At 45.2% G+C, this 17,210-nt stretch overlaps 1 protein-coding gene across 1 annotated transcript; it reads left to right on the top strand.

Moving 5' to 3' along the window:
• The first annotated feature begins 11,085 nt into the window (after nucleotides 1-11,085).
• Nucleotides 11,086-15,956, top strand: COX20 (cytochrome c oxidase assembly factor COX20). Its single transcript, XM_066596115.1, has 4 exons — nucleotides 11,086-11,225; nucleotides 13,339-13,453; nucleotides 15,020-15,083; nucleotides 15,519-15,956. Exons 1-4 carry the CDS (start codon nucleotides 11,193-11,195, stop codon nucleotides 15,652-15,654), a joined length of 348 nt encoding a protein of 115 aa, XP_066452212.1. The 5' UTR covers nucleotides 11,086-11,192; the 3' UTR covers nucleotides 15,655-15,956.
• The last annotated feature ends 1,254 nt before the right edge of the window (nucleotides 15,957-17,210 follow it).

Genomic DNA, 17,210 nt, shown 5'->3' with positions numbered 1-17,210 from the left:
AGTAAAGTTAAAGTCTCCACACCATATTAATCTGGTGTATTCTAGGGGGATAAGGATGTCGCAGATCTCTAGAAAAAATTCTATTGGGTTTTCGTTGGGCACGTAGGTGTTGACTATGCATACTTTGTCATTGTATAAGTCCCCTGTCAGTATCAGGTACCGGCCCTGGTTGTCATTTAGCGAATTGGTCAGCTTAAAGGGGAGGGAGTTCAAGATAAAAGTGGATACTCCTCTGCTTTTGTGGCGTAGCGGGCGTCGTAATTTGCTTGATATCTGGGGTTGAAGAATTTAGGGATGGAGGTGGTTGAGAAATGAGATTCTTGTATGCAAATGATGTCAGGTTTATGTCTTTCGTAGTCGATGAAGGCGTTTCTGCGTTTCACGGGGGAGTTTAGTCCCCGGACATTATGGCTTAGAATTCTACACATAATTGTTTGACGTGGTTGGCGAGCTAAAGTTGAGAGATGGTTGGATAGGTTTAATTTTGCGTAAGGGGCGGGCTGTGATTTTCCTATGTGTGGTGAGATGTGGTGATGGGGAGAGATTGGTGTACCCTGTAACAAACATAACAATTAAAACAACATTGTTACAAATTTTCGTAAGAACTTTAAACTTAGAGTGATCTATGAAGCAAAAGGGGTCCTTGTACAGGACCAACCAAATTCGCTTATACCAGTTGGACAGCATTTAGTCCGCATTGGTGGCATTGATCTTCAAGAATATTAGTGGCGGCCAATGGACCGCTGGAAGGGCAACTCAAAATCTTATTTGTCTCTACTGTTATTTGGTGATATAGCATCTTGTCAGTGACCACCTAGGGTGCTAGAACAAACTGAAACTGGGTTAGAGGAACCTGTCGCACTCCTGGTGGTCATCTAGTAGATATAGTATACATATCAGAACATTACAAACTCTACTATGCTTGATGACGTTAATGTGATGTCTCTTGGGAAGATGGGGGATGGGGTCTTTGACGTCTTCTGTCCCATAGCCTTGTAGGGCGTTGGGGTAGTTGTCCTAAAGTTGCGATGTCGTCAATTTGTATGTTTGCAGCCTGGAGTATTTCTTGTCCTTCTGTTAGCGAGTGGATGATATGTTCCTGGCCATCAATTTTAAAGGACAGCATAAATGGAAAGCCCCAGCGGTAGCGTATTTGCGCTTTCTGTAGTGCCAGGGTGATAGGGCGTAGTCGTCGCCTGCGCTCAAGCGTGGATGGGGCTAGGTCTGCGAATATCTGCACACCTTGATCCACACCAGGGAGTGGGGACACGTTTCTCGTGGCAGCAAGGATCATGTCCCGGGCTTCTGAGTAGTGCAGTTTAAGGATAATGTCCCTGGGTTGGTTTGGATTGCGTGGTTTGTTAAGGGCTCTGTGTTTGTGGTCCATGCGGAATAAATTAGGGTCTGCTTGTGGAAGAAGGGCTTGGAAAATGTTTAACACAGTTTCTTTAAGTGATGTGAAGCGCTCCGGTAATCCTCTATTGCGTAGGTTTGCTCTTCTAGATCTGTTTTCAAGATCTTTGAGTTTTAGCTGTAGCTGTTCGATCGTTTCTTGGTTCTCCTTGATGAGGGTTCTATCTTGGTCTAATGCCTCTATTATTTCGTCGGTTTTGTTTTCAATCTCATCTACTCGTTGGCCCAGCTCATGTATTTGCTTTGAGAATTCGGAGATTGCTTCTTGTAGCTCCTTTTTGAATAGTTGTTGAATATTCTTGTATAGTTCTTTAATGTCTATGTTAGGAGGATTGGCGCTACTTTGGGGTGGGTTTGGAGCTTTGTTTTGTGAAGTGGACGGTTGGTCCGAGTCTTGGTCTTCCATATCTGGAGTGGGTTGGAAACTGAAAATTTGGGGGATTGTTTGATACAGATTATGCAACAGAACTAGTTTTGGGTGTTTCCCGTACTTTGGCATAGTAGTCTGATTGTAGCGGTAGAGGTGATTAGTTCGCTAACTGTATGTTGAGTTGCGGCTTGGGGATATCACATGTCACCAGGCAGTCGGGGGTCAATACATTAGCATAGATCCTCTGGGTATGTGTCCGCTGGAGTGCTGCGTTGGTAACTTTACAGTTTGGGACAGGTGGGGGCTATTGGTTTTCTATATTAGCGGTTAGGCTGAGCGCTGAGGGGGTTTAGGGGGGGGAAAGGAGTGTCTCTCCCTGGAAAATAGGGCCGCGCTGCTATAGTAACATAGTAACATAGTATGTAAGGCCGAATGAAGACATTGTCCATCTAGTCCAGCCTGTCTATCCTACTGTGTTGATCCAGAGGAAGGCAAAAAACCCCAAGGCCAGAAGCCAATTAGCCCTTTTGGGGGAAAAATTCCTTCCCGACTCCCTAATGGCAGTCTTTTGAACCGCAAGTGCACTGTGATTGTTGCGAGTGGAGCTTTGGTGGCCGCAACAGTGGTGATGCGAAATAAGCTATGGCGGTTGACTGGTGTGGCGCCAAATCTTCAGCACCCCACCAGTGCCCCTCACTTAGTTTTGCAGTCCTTGTGTTGTGTGGATGGGTGGTGGTGGGGTGCAGTAACACTCACTGTGGTCCATGGTGATCTCTGGAGTCCTGGCTCGGTGCAGGCTTGTGTGGTGCGTCTCTTCCTTCACTCCCCAACAGTCTTGAGCGCTGTTCGTCTGGGCATCGGGCACACCTGGGGTTTCTGGCGGCACAATATAGCGGAGCCTGCTTGTCGCTGCCACCGGGGGCCTGTCTGCTCCTCTCCCGGACGGCCACTGACCTCAGGCGATTTGCTTGGGCCAAGTGCTGGCACTCTTCTGCTCCTCCGCTCCCCCTCCCCTCCTGTCTGCAGCGCGGCTCCCCCACTCCTCCGATCGGTCTCCTGAGTGCCCGGCGGTAGCGGCTGTGGATCTCGGACTCTTCCCTTCACAGGAACGGGTCCCCCTCCTCTCGATGTCCCCAGGGAAGGCCCCCGCTGGGCCGCGGATCCCTCCAGCACCCACCGGGTCGGGTAAGGGCTCTTTCTGCACCGCTTGAGAAGGGGACCCTGTTCCGGGTGGTTTCGGGCGCTTTCAAGCCGACCTTCTCCTTCAAAACGGTCGAGCTTCTGCTTTTAGGACATGATGTTATGTGATCACTGCATATCCAGTATGAAATCGTCCATCCTCACCCTGGTACCATCTACAAAAAGCTCAAAATATGCACTGTGAAAAGGATTTTCAGTAACTGTTTCAAAACCTGCGGTTTCTTCTTGCATCAATGCTAGACAATCATGGTGATGTTCTACTTCAAATAGATCAGAATCTTGCTGCAAAGAATTTGAAAATAACTGATCTGCAGTACCTAGATCACCTATGTCTCTCCCCCCCCCCCCCCCCCCATTTGGACCAGGGTACTTGATTGGAAGAAGAGTAGCCGGGTTCAAGGTAGTGCACCACTCAAAACAGATGCCAGAAGGCATGAGAAAAGCACATTGTAGCCGGATCTGACAGGCCAGAGATAAGTGCTTGGGTTGCACTTGTGTGGGTATGCTCTGGATGTCATGAGGGGTGAGGACGACTAGGAGGTAGTCCAGAACCGTAACCTTGTTCCCCTTGTGGAGTTCATGGACCACGCGGTAGGTGTCTGGCTGACCTTTTTGTCTTTTTCTTGACAGGAAAAAGAGGGCTGTTTGCTGGAGAATATATCTTGCGCAAAAACTGTATTTGAACCTCTCCCACTTGTTCCCCAACAGCATTTTCTTGTGGGAAACTAAGTGCATACTGTTTGACCCAGGGGGGTGCATATCCTGGCTTCAGATATACCATTATAGGGGGTACAATCAATTTCCCTATGTCTGTATTGGAGGTGGCCCACAATTTGTCAGAAACTGTGGAAAGCTGAGTTTCTTCAGCAGCTGTCAGGACAAACACATGAGCCGGCTCCACCAAGAGATTAGTTAGTTTGCAAAATTCTTCTGAACTGGCACCTGAGGTCTCAACCTGTACCGATCCATCCAGTGAAATTTTGGTGGATGCAGATAGGGCTTGTAAGATGTCTGAACCAATAACAGAGACAGGAAATAATTTAATTGTGAGTTACAACAGGGCAGAAAATCCGCAAACATCTATCCACATTGGAAATGTGATATCCTTTAAGCAAATTCATTATTAATTTGATCCTGTCTGCAATGTCTTATCAAATTTGAGAAAAAGAAAACTTTTCCCGACAGCCCAAGATTTTCACCCCCGCCCCTCTTTGTGAACAAGAGAGGGATGGCCCATTACGTACTTTTACATCATCTAGCTCCACTCCTTTGATTCTGGCTATTCGCATGCTTCTTCATGCTTTCACACCTACCCTCCGACCTGGAGAAAGATCAACCAGGAAGCACAGACCAAGTTGGTAAGATAATATCTTACCGTACAGCGCTGTTTTTCAGTCTCTCGTTCCGGGCTGCTCCCTCCCACTCATGTTTCAAGAGTCGGGGTACAATGATCATCCTTCTGTCGCCTCAAGCCCCACCGTTGGGTGGCAAGTTTGTTAGGGATATTCCAGGGACCCCAAATGATATGTTGCCGAGTTCCGAATTAGTATGTTCTTTCAGGCTTGGCAAATTCAGGGACACACACAGGTTGTTGTATCTCAAAGAATTCAAAGTTTATTACTACAGAGAAGAGTTTTTATCGAGAAAAGGGAAAAAAGGAGTATACATGGCTTTATGCCAAAGCTTCACGTAAGGTCTCGTGTGAAACTATTAAAGGGGTTGTCCCGCGCCAAAACGGTTTTTTTTTTTTTTCAATAGCCCCCCCGTTCGGCGCGAGACAAACCCGATGCAGGGATAAAAAAAAAAAAACGGGTAGTACTTACCCGAATCACCGCGCTCCGGTGACTTCTTACTTACCTTGCGAAGATGGCCGCCGGGATCTTCACCCTCGGTGGACCGCAGGTCTTCTGTGCGGTCCATTGCCGATTCCAGCCTCCTGATTGGCTGGAATCGGCACACGTGACGGGGCGGAGCTACGAGGAGCCGCTCTCTGGCACGAGCGGCCCCATTCAGAAGACAGAAGACAGGAGTGCGCAAGCGCGTCTAATCGGGCGATTAGACGCTGAAGATTAGACGGCACCATGGAGACGGGGACGCCAGCAACGGAACAGGTAAGTGAATAACTTCTGTATGGCTCATAATTAATGCACAATGTACATTACAAAGTGCATTAATATGGCCATACAGAAGTGTATACCCCCACTTGCTTTCGCGGGACAACCCCTTTAACTCACGTAAGCAAGTTTTCATTCTCATGTGAAACTAACACACAAGTACATATCTACAAAAACTTGTAACATTTCTAGCTGTGAGAGATTCTGAAAGAACAAAGGAATGTCTGTACACCCAGATGAATCCTCATCTTAGGTGAAAAACAGAATTGGGCTAAAGTTCATCATTATTGTTGACAAGACAAAATGGGAGTTTAACAGAACTTCAGTCTTAACAACGTCCTGCAGCATCCTCCTCCATGCATTGCGGGTGTCTTACAGTTGACACCCGAGGGCATCAGCCCCGACAAGCCGCACGACCAATTGAGGCTATTATTCCTTTAAATGCCGCTGTCATTTCTGACAGCGGCATTTAATCCCCTGAACGATGTTCAGGGGTCCCATACGGCCCCACTGCGATGAGATCGCAGGGAGCAGTGCGGGTGACATGGCAGCGGAGGGCCTTCTGAAAGGCCCCAGAGCTGTCTTGGCAGTATGCCTATCAAGCCGTTCCCGTGGGGTGGCCTAATAGAGTGCCTGTCAGATTGCAGTATGATGTAATGCTATCGCATTACATCATACTGCAGGACTGATCATAGCATGTTGTGGTCCCCTAGGAGAACTAAAAGAAAATGTAAAAATAAGAACAATAAAGTTTTACTAATTATTAAAAAAAAGTAATAAAAGTTCCGAAAAACCTTTTGCCATATTTACAATAAAAGAATCTAAATAATAAAAAATACATATTTGGTATCGCTGCATCCGTAAAAGTCTGATCTATGAAAATAGCGCATTATGTACCTGGCATGGTGAACGTCGTCTGAAAAAAAAAATAGCACCAGAAATACGCTTCTTTGGTCACCCTGTCTCCAAAAATAAATGTAATAAAAAGCAATCAAAAAGTCGTATGTATTCAAACATGGTACTAACGGAAACTGCAGGACGTATCGCACAACTATGTCGACAGAAAAATAAAAAAGTTATTGCGTGCAGAAGATGGAGACAGAAAATAATTTAAAAAAATAAAATGTCTTAAAAAAAATACAAGTACTGCAGCAAAAAAAAAACTATATGTTTGGTATCGTAGTAAACGTACTGACCCATAGAATTAAGTTAGCATGTCATTTTTGTTGCAGTTTGTGTGCTGTAGAAACGAGACATACCGAAAGATGGCGGAATATGGTTTGGTTTTTTTCTCCATTTCTCTTCACTTAGAATGTTTTAAAAGTTTTTCAGTACATTATGGCACATTAAATAGTATCATTGAAAAATACAACTCGTCCCGCAAAAAACAAGCCCTCAGACAGTTAGATCAATGGATGAAGTTTAAAAAGGGGGGACGAAAGATCGAAAATAGAAAAAAACAAAAAAGCTTGGTTACCAAGGGGTTAAAAAATGGGTGGAGACTAACAGAATAGTATTTAACAAAGAAATGTAAAGTGCTATATCTGGGTAAAAAAAATAAAGGAAAGCACATACAGAATGAGAGGAATTGGGCTAAGCAGCAGCACATGTGAAAAAGACTCGGGTATACTAATCAAGGAAAAAAAACAAAACCGCTTCTAAAAGATTCTGCACTCATAGGGCGGCCATAAGATGTTATTCCACAGTGATTAGTAGCAATTCCCAGAGAAACAGCTGACAATTACTCTGGAGGAGGGGGATATGATAAACACAGAAGCCCCCTCCTAGAGGTGACACTTCATGTAAATATGATGGTATCGCTGCAGTGTTCCCACCAATGCACATAAGTAGGAAAGTTTCTCTATTGTTGACAGGATAAAGGCAACGCGTTTCGGTGCATGCAAGCACCTTACTCAAGCCATACAGCTTAGATAAACGTTTAAATAGTTATTTACCTTATGTCTTCGGCATATGCTGCTCGGTCAGTGTCCTCCGCTCACTCAGGGGGAGGGGGACAGCCCTGTGGGTGCACCACCTACTGACGTCATCCCATACGTGCCTCGCTGACCTTCCTTTGAATTACTGGTAGAAGGCACGATGCGCTCCATCCAGAGGAGGGAGGTGGTTCCACAGTGACGTCATTTCAACATCAGCACGGCTGCGTGTTTCTCTTTCATTCACTTAATGGAATTGGGAGCGCAATTAGCGCTAAAGGGAATCCTTAGTAGGTTTCTACCTCACAATAGGGCATGGTTTGGGAGTGTGAGTCAATCAACTTTATTTACACAGACAATCACACAACTAGTGGGCTGAGAGTTCTTTCAAAACATCACAGGCATTGAATAAATATACATTGTGTAAATTGGGTATACTAATAGATCACAAATTGAACAAAAGTCCCCCGGAGCAAGCATTGAGTCATAACTGACTCCTAGGGTGATATTTTCTTGGCAGACTGTTTTTGCGGTGTGTTTTGCCATTGCCTTTCCTCATCATCTTTTAACCCCCAGCAAGCTGGGTACTAATTTTACTGAGCTTAGAAGGATGGAAGGCCTTGAGATGGCTACCAGAACCAAGTGGGTATTGAATCTGAAACCTTCAGGTCGTGAGCGAGAGCTTAGGACTGTATTTTGCTGCCTTAAGACTCTGTGCCACATTGGGTCAGCAGAAAAAAAGGCAAACTTTAACAAAATAGGCACAACTAGAGGGGGATTAAAGATCTAAAAGTGGAGAAGAGACCCAGGGAGCCCAAGTTAAAGCTGCACTAATCAGTGTGGTAGGCACTGCTTGTCAAATGTACCAGGAACTCAAGAACTCTCCATCCACTCTCCTCCATCATGTTCCCTGGTGGGATTGGAGGACAGATCCCCCAGGGGTGCCATAGACAGGATAGATCATTCCAAAATGGATACAGACTGAAGACCTACAGAAATAAAGGAAGAAAGCTCCTCAGGATGGTGCAGCACTATCTAACTACCTCCACGGCGAACATGCAGGCACAATGGGAATTCTCAAACGTAGGCAATGTTTTGTTGTTGAGTTGATCCAGAAAAGGGTGTAGAGCACTTCTTTTTGGAGTCTGAGCTGCTGTAGATAGGTACATATATACCACGGTGAATTTAAAAATAGGGGGGGGGGGCTTATCCTATTTCAGGTGTTGGTAACCTCAGCAAAATCCACAGCATAAATCGCTGTGCTGTGGGATTGGTGTGGAAATCTTCTGCTCCATGGGAAGGAGGTTTTTGAAATCTAATCTACATGGCTTGTACTGTAAAGGCTGCGGAAAATCCACAAAAACATTCACTGCAGACAGTGCTTCAACACACCGGAATATTCCACCATGCTGCAAAAATCCACATCTTAATCCGATGTCTAACATGCCAATTTTGACAGATTTGTTAAATCTACTCTAAATGTTGTCAAAATCCACATTTAACCCCTTACTGACCAAGCTTTTTTATCTCTTTTCGTTTTTTCCTCTTTTTAAAAAATCGTAACTCCTTTATTTATCCATCGCCGTCGCTGTACGAAGGTTTGTTTTTTGTGCGACGAGTTGTATGTTTCAATGGTGCTATTTAATGTACTATATCATGTACTGAAAAACTTTAAAAAAATTCTTAGTGGAGAGAAATAGAAAAACAATTAAACTAATCCATCTTTCCGTGTTTTGTTTCTACTGCACACAAACCACAACAAAAATGACATAACTTTATTCTATGGGTCAGTACGATTACTAAGATACTAAATTTATATAGTTTATTTTTTCTTGTACTACTTGTATGTTTTTTCAAAGATATTTAATTTTTTTAATTATTTTCTGCTGCCATCCTCTGCACGCAATATCTTTTTGATTGTTACGTCAACGTTGTTGTGTGAGGGCTCATTTTTTGAGGGACGTCCTGTGGTTTCCATTGGTACCATTTTGGAATACGTACGACTTATTAATCTTTTTTATTGCAATTTTTCTTGGAGATAGGCTGACCAAAAAAGTGCATTTTGGAGTTATTTTTTTTTCAAACGACATTAACCGTGCAAGGTAAATAATGCATTATTTTGATAGATCAGACTTTTACGGATGCAGCGATACCAAATATGTATTTTTGTTTTATTATTTAGATTTTTTATTATAAATATGGCAAAGGGTTATTTTTACTTTTATTACTTTTTTTTAATAATTAGTAAAACTTTTATTAATCTTAGGGCAGACACCCACTGGCGATATTTTCCATCTTGCGCTGCGAGAGCAAGTGAAAACACTCGCCTTGCAGCGCAAGAAAGACGCCAGAATGAGACCGGGATATCGCCAGTCTTTTCAATGGGGCCAGCGGCAGCAGCGCTAGCCCCATTGAAAAGATATGGAGAATACCGCGGACTTCTGCCACAGCTGTGACAGCTGTGGCAGAAGTGCAGCACGCTATCCTATTGCTTTCAATGGGATCAGCGCTGCTGCCGGTCCCATTGAAAGCAGTGCTTTTGAACTATGAGCCCTTCCCTGAAAATCATCAATCATCCCCTGAGGGGATGAAAGAAACTCCTGCCACAGCTGTGACAGAAGTCCGCGGTATTCTCCATATCTTTTCAATGGGGCTAGCGCTGCTGCCGCTGGCCCCATTGAAAAGTCTGGCAATATCCCGTTTTTTTCTCGCATTGTGAAGCGAGAGTTTTCACTTGCTCTCGCAGTGCAATGGAGAAAAAGACGCCAGTGGGTGTCCGCCCTTATTTTTACTTTTTTTTTAGTCCCCAGAGGGGATAACAACTTGCGATGCTTTGATCGCTCCTGCAGTGTGATGTAAAGGCATAGCATTACATCATACTGCGATCTGACAGGCAGTCTATCAGTGCCTGTCTATCAGGCACTCTGCCAGGACAGCCCTGGGGCCTTTCAGAAGTTTCAGTACATTATATGGTACCTTAAATAGCACGATTAAAAAATACAATTCATCCCACTAAAAACAAGCCCTAAAACAGCAGCAGCGATGGATAAATAAAGGAGTTACGATTTTTTAAAAGGGGGAAGGAAAGAATTTTTAAACAGCTTGGTCACTAAGGGGTTAAACTGACTGCCTATGCGAACTGTATCATGGTTTGGTCAGGTGAACGATTTCTTGCTATGTGTAAGAGCACAATACGGAGCCTTGAATCCCGCCCCCATATTGTGCTCGCCATGCATGTGGATTCCCCGAGGCCTCTCATTCCTTCGGTGCGGCAGAGGATCTCGGAGTTCTCCCATTGCTTTCAATCAGAGACCCTGCGTTGCGTACCGCGGTGCGCTGCCGCCGCCGGCCCCATTGAGGTCAATGGGTGATGTGATCCGAAACCACGCACCAGCTAGAACATGCCACGATCTGATTTCCGCATTGCGGTACCATGTGAGAAAAAGAACGCTCGGGTGTATGACGCCATTCAAAAGACTGGGGGTTCATATATGTGCGTCTCGCAATGCGCAAATCTCATGCGACTCTGCGGCCCGCGTGACGGCGCCGCAGTGCTGATTCAAACGGCACAGTGATCCTCACTTGGGTAAATATGCTGCCTATTTATGCAACTGAACACGGGTTGAGGCCTCGTGTGCGGCCGCTCCTGCGTGCTTCTGTGCAGGCAAATCCGTACGCAGCAGGGCCGGGTATTTGCTGGCCATTTTCGGCAGCAGTCTATTACAGTGTGGGATACGCACCAAAATACGTCACGCAGTGCGACCGAACACCACGGGCAACGATACGGGAACAAACCGCTGCATCAATGAGTTCTACTGTCTGGGAATTGGGCAGATCCGCCCGTGTGAACGAGCCGCAGGCCGGCGGAGCCTGCCATGTTCTGTTGTGTGAGGTGATGCCAGAAGCTCTGCATATATTGCAGTATAACGGATGGGAGAGGGGATGCTGAGCGGCCATGGCGGCCAGCATGCTGGCCATCATCTTACAGACTGTCATGTCTTCTCCTCAGGACAGTCACGTGCCCGCTTCTCCCCTCACAGAGGACACGGCTCTGGGAGGAACCAGCGAGAGGAGGCTGACTGAGGGTAGGACGCTCTAGCCGGCTCCTCGTCTCTCTTGTGTGGTGAGCGAGAAGCTGAAGGTCGGCCGCTGCCAACAAACATGTCGGAGGAAGGAAGCGAGAGGGAGGAGAAGGTGACAGCAGACATCCCGGGGCCTGCATAATGTAGCTCGCTGTGAGGAGACGGGCAGGTTACATGTAGCGACAGCAGCCGGTCCTCCTGGTGACCGGAGCTTTTTACAGAGATGGGTAGCAGTGACTTTACCTGCAGGCGCGTGACGACCCCCCGGGGCAGGGGGGGATCACCTGCAGATCTGCCCCTTACAGGATACGGTCAGCCGTGTGGGTCCGCCACAGACCGTGCCCGTTCGGTTATGTTCACACGGTGTTCTGTTTTCCTGTGTCATTATGGGAGCACATAGAGGTATCCGGTGGTTGATCCGTATTATGATGGAACTGAATGGCGCCACATGGACCCCACTGACTTTTATGGGGTCTGTTTCTTTTGATCTCCGGTCAGCTGTCCAGCATTTTACCTTCACACAGGACTATTTCTTCTGTGTTTCCATCTTCAAACAGAGGTTCTTAACGCCGAGGTGCACGCGGCTTTAGGGGGTGCGCCTGGCAAAGGGGTGCACGTGGGTCTACAGGGCGTGCGGCACAAATGTTTGGACATTCCAGGACTTACCGATTCCGGAGAGAAGCTAATCCATGTCTGTGGGTTTGAACTCTGCAGTTTCGGTTTTCCGTTAGATCCTAAGCTCATCCGCTACAATACATGTTTTCACTGCCCGTTTCCACCACAATTAGCTAAATCTATCCAGTATCGATCGACACGCAGCAGAGTGAAAAACCTTATGATGTTCCAGAAGTCAAAGTGGAAAAAAACACATCACGCTCGTATAAATCAAATGGCAAATGCAATGTGATTTTTATTTATTAAATTTTTTTTTTCTTCTTTAAATCCGCACACCCTTAGGGTGCATTCAGACGACCGCCGGCCGATATACGGAGTCCCTCTCTGCAGGGGGAGGAGGCTGGAAGAGTTGGGAGCAGTGCTCTGAGCTCCCGCCCCCTCCCTGCCCCTCTGCCCTATTTTCAATGAGGAGAGGTGGGATGGGGCGGAGCTAATTCCCAGAACTTAGCCCCACCCCTGTTTCACCTCCTCTCATTGCAAATAGTGGAGAGGGGGCGGGAGCTCAGAGCACTGCTCCCGACTCTTCCAGCCTCCTCCCCCTGCAGGGAGAGACGCCGTATATCGGCTCGGCGTGAAAACCCAGCCGATATACGGTCGTCTGAATGCACCCTAAGACTAACTTTACTAGGGCGAGCACGACACTAAGCGGTGAATCATGGCCCAATATCACGCTTGCCAACATGCAATGACCCTGCGGATGGAGGATCGTGGAGACCTCGCATCGTGTGCAGCTGGTACATGGTGTGATGATGCTGCCGTTGGCGCCATTAAAAACAATGGGCGATGTGAGGGCACGCACAACATAGAACCTGCTGTGATTTGTTTCCCACACCACTCGTGTATCACCCCATGCAAAAGAGTAGGGTTCATATTTGTGCGTGTCCGGTGACAAAAATATTGCACGATTTTTCTCACTCGTGTGAAGGTGGACGAGGAATTAATAGGCAGTGAGCACAAAAAATAGGACATTGTGCAATTTTTCAATCTTGCCCTGTTGGTGTAAATTAACCCACTGAAAATACTGGGTTATTCCAACATGCGAGTTCTTGCAGTCACACAGAACTCGCACATTACCGCCCATGTAAATGCAGCCTAATAGTGCGTGACGAAGCTGGACACTGCACTAGGAAACAGCGATACGCGTCGGGTGTCTTTACCAGGTTCCCGCAGGATTGTCTGCTTATAATAGCACTTTTTTTTTTTAATTTAATATTAAGGGGGGGGGGGGGGGGGTTGTTATCAGTGGGGCATCATAGAATAACGTAACTCAACTACTAGGTACGTTATACTGACTGAAACACTACCGCTAATCTGAATTTGGCGTATAACGCTGAGCCCGCACTTTTAGCACAGTACGGGGGCTTCTCCGGTGTTCTACTGTCTTTCAGGGATGTTTTGGTGATTTTAGTCTATGCATTTATTTTTTTACACTACTGTGTTGTTGTGCGGTCATCTGGAGGGCTGCTTTTTAATTGGTTCAGGAAACTCATCGAAGCCATAATTACCAGAGATGGAAAGAACTCTTTAATCTGTATATTGTTTTCCATTAGTCCTTCAGGCTGCTCTGGATACTGGATGTGCAGAAGATACCTTGTGCTCGCGAATCTGTGCTTTACGGATCTGTCGGCTCTTTGGTGATTGGTGTTGGAAATTTTCTAGCGACAAGTAAGTGACATTCAAGATAAGAAACAAACTTGTTACCACAGAAGGAATGTAACATTTTTCTGCCATTAACCCCTTAAGGACCAACCACTGTAAATATACGGCGCTTGGTCCTTGGCTTTAATCCCCCTCTCGATAGTAGATGTACGGCGTGGGATTAAAGCCTCTGCTTCTGCCATCAAGGAGGAGCAGGTTGGGTCCCAGTGACCACCGGATGCCCTCTGTCACAGTGGAGCTGATCAGCTCTGCATGTGGATGTCAAATACAGTGGAAAAGTGTGAAATAATAATAATTTTAAAAAAAAGACCATATGGATGATCCCCAGAGGTCTTATATGACGTCATGGGGAAAATAGATGGTAAAAAAAAGTTACAAAAAGAAGTATAAAAAATTGCAGAATAAAATAAAAATTTATACCTAAAAAAAAAAAAAAAAATTACCTACCGCCAATGCCAAACAAAACTGTTGCCGTTTGCGGCCTGTAATCCAAAAGTATATACTAAAAATAAAATTTAAAAATACATTATACATTTTAAAAAATCGTTTTTTACCCCTAATAAAGCTAAAAAACAGGAGCAAATGTCAGTTAAAAAATATATAACAAAAAAGAGCCCTATAAGTCACCAAAAAAACCTGCCAAAAATAATTTTGGTAACTGAAGAAAAAAAAAAAAAACTGTAAAACCACCACATAGGTAAAATCTTTTAGGACACAGCATCCTGGTCCTTAAGGGGTTAATATTCCTTAATAGGAATGCTTTTTGTAAGACAAACCCTTTAGTCATAGGGAAATGTACGGTGAGTTGACAACGTTTCTGCCCATCTCTTGTTCCATCCAGGATGACCTCCACAAAGTAAAATGTGTCCATGGGAATTGTCCAGGACTTTGGTCATTTTTTTTCTAGTGATGACCTATCCTCAGGTCAGGAGGATCTGCAGGATTCTGCCGCTTAGCTGATTTCCAGCGCCGCTGTCCATACAGATGGCACAGGAAGCAGATAGTAGTGTAGCACAGCTCCCCTTGGGTGTGTTGCCTGCAGAACCAAATTGGGACACTGCAATATTGACAGCACTATCTGTTTCCAGTGCTGACCACACTGACAGCAGCGCTGGGAATCAGCTGGAATATTGACCAGTGGACCGTCACTGATCTTCTATTGATTATCTATCCTATTAATTGGACATTTTTTCTATTGATGACCTAAGTCCTGGACATTCCCTTTAAGGGAATTTTGGAAGTTAAACTAAATCTGCACAGCAACAGATATAATCTTAAGGCCCCCATACACAAGTGGACATGCGGCTGAATATGGTGAAGTCTCCCAACTGTCGAAGGAAAGGAAAATTGAGCATGTTGAATTTCAATGCCTGATTCTTTTGATCAGGGGAGATAAGCTGCAGCTCTTGGGATCTGACAGCAGTTTACTGCCCTCTTCACATCCAGCCATGCGGGTGTCCATATAGGGAATGAGAGGATTAGTGGTCAGCTGAATAAGTGTTTGGTGAACAGCTATTGAGGATGTTTGGAGATCTTTATAGCTAAACATGTTTGCTTCCTTCCTTCCTGCAGGTCGAGTTAGACGTTCTTGTGACTTAGCTGTTGGTGGTTTCCTCCTTAGTACTTTGGGCTCTTGGTAAGTTTCAATAATGTTGGCTAAAATGGAGTAGAGCCCCATGTATTATGTGCAGGAGGTGGGGGCAGCTGCTGCCTGCTTGCATAACCTCATCAATTGCTGCTTATGCAAGTTGTACAAGACTTTGTCACCTAGTTTTATCCCTAAGTAGGTGACCTGGTGAGTCCGGGATGTAAGTGTTAAACTTACCTTTCCCCATCATTCCCTTGATGTCAGCACTTTAAGTGGTGTGCTAAGAACAGGACATATTTGCAGATGCAATACGCAGAGAATAGAACCTATTGATGTCTCCAGCTCTATTTTGTGTGCATTTGAACACTAAAGGGCCCCCCCATAGAAGCCCACGGGTGCAAATGATGGAGAGAATGAGGGAAAGGGGTAAATATCAGTTTTATGTATTTTGGTGCCTTGTAACTGACAATGATTTCATTTTAGGTTATACTGTAGGTACAATTATGCAAAATTAAAAATTCAGCAAAGAATAGTACAGGATGGTCTCAAGAAGAAGATGATATATGAAGGTAGCAGTCTTGATCCAACAGCTAACGACAGCCGCAAAAGTGGCTCGTAATCCAATAATCACAACCGTGGACTGGAAGAACCCGCCGATTCCTTATAAATGTCAAGGCTTCATCTGCTTAATTGGATACCCCAAAACAGGGAACAGGACTTGGGATGACCAGGAGCACCCTAAAAATTGTCTTCTACTAATTACTAGGTTTATCTGACTTTGCAGCTAGCGGGTTGTGATTCTGACAGGTGTTGGCGTCTCTTGCGGATATTCCATCAGTTTATTCAATGACTTGTTCTGGCATATTTTAATTTATCATATGGAAATAAACAGATTATTCTGTACCTGCCGTCACAATCTTATACGATACTTGTGTTTCCTTATTTTGCTGGCTCATTCCTGAAAAGCTGTTTGTTTTTTTTGCTAAATACCTGCTTTAATCTCTAGACAGCCAGTCCCCCCGCAGTATGTATAGATCTATTTTCCCAAGATGGCGACTGCAATCTAGAAATATAAATATTTGTGTTTGGAGACATTATACAGTGAAATTAGGAATAGTTATATCAAGGCGTTGGTTGGCTATTTCAAATACGTTGTCTCCTTCTGCTGATGCAGCTCGGTACTCATTATATATTTGAGGATGTACCACGATTTCATAGGACTAAAGCTTCTTTGACACGGGCGACAGATATCGCACCTCTGTTTTATGCGATATCACAACTTCGAATGGCTGTGATTGCTGCTGGCTTAGTGTTAGCCAATCAGAGCAATCTCTTGTTGGAGGCGGGGTCTTCAAACCCCATCACTAGCGAAAGATACTGACAAGTGCCTTGAGCCCTAGAAAGCAGTCCAGGGACCCAGATAGTGGCAGCATCGGTGAATATAACTTTTTTTTGGTAGTGTAGCTTAAAATGTGGCACCAAGTTGTACTGAGTTTTCTGCAGCGCTGCTAACACTACTCATTCATTTCAATGGGCGATACAGGGCTGAAAGTAGCTACACATAGATGTATCGCTGTTGAAGGCGCTTGTGTAAACGGCTCCATTGAAATGAACAGGAGCCTTGTACAGCGTTTAGCGCTGCATGCTGTAAAAAAAAAAAAGTGTGTGAGGGAGGCCTTAAGTTTGGAATTTGTGAAATGAAGATTTTGCCACTTTGTGAAAGCAGCCCTCATGGAACCTCAGCAAATGATGGATTAAAAAAAAAACGTACATTTTATGATGTAGGCTGGCGTGTTTGAGGGAGCTTTGTACCACTGGTGTGATATGGAATTATACTACCTTAAGCATAAATGAGGGGGCCTAGTTTAAAACGCTTATTTTCAGTGACTACAAAATGGTTGATGGATTGATCAGGGCTGGAACTCGCTCACCCTCCATGCTGGCTACGAAGAAGGCTGCCTTTAGGGTCAGGGCTCTAATGGGAATAGAGTTTAAGACAGTAGTGGTAAACCTATGGTACGTGCTGCCGTCAGACAATCACCACACTAATGGATACTGGCTGAGATCCACGGCTCCCCTGCCCATATTCACTCAGCATCGCTGCTAGTGGCGCCGCTCCCGGAACACACTGGGACGTCAGTGTACAGGTGGGATAATCCGCTTCCCCTGAATAGT

This window comes from Eleutherodactylus coqui, chromosome 3, assembly GCF_035609145.1.
Source record: "Eleutherodactylus coqui strain aEleCoq1 chromosome 3, aEleCoq1.hap1, whole genome shotgun sequence".
NCBI classification, from domain to species: domain Eukaryota; kingdom Metazoa; phylum Chordata; class Amphibia; order Anura; family Eleutherodactylidae; genus Eleutherodactylus; species Eleutherodactylus coqui.
This window is presented reverse-complemented; position numbering and strand designations above follow the sequence as displayed.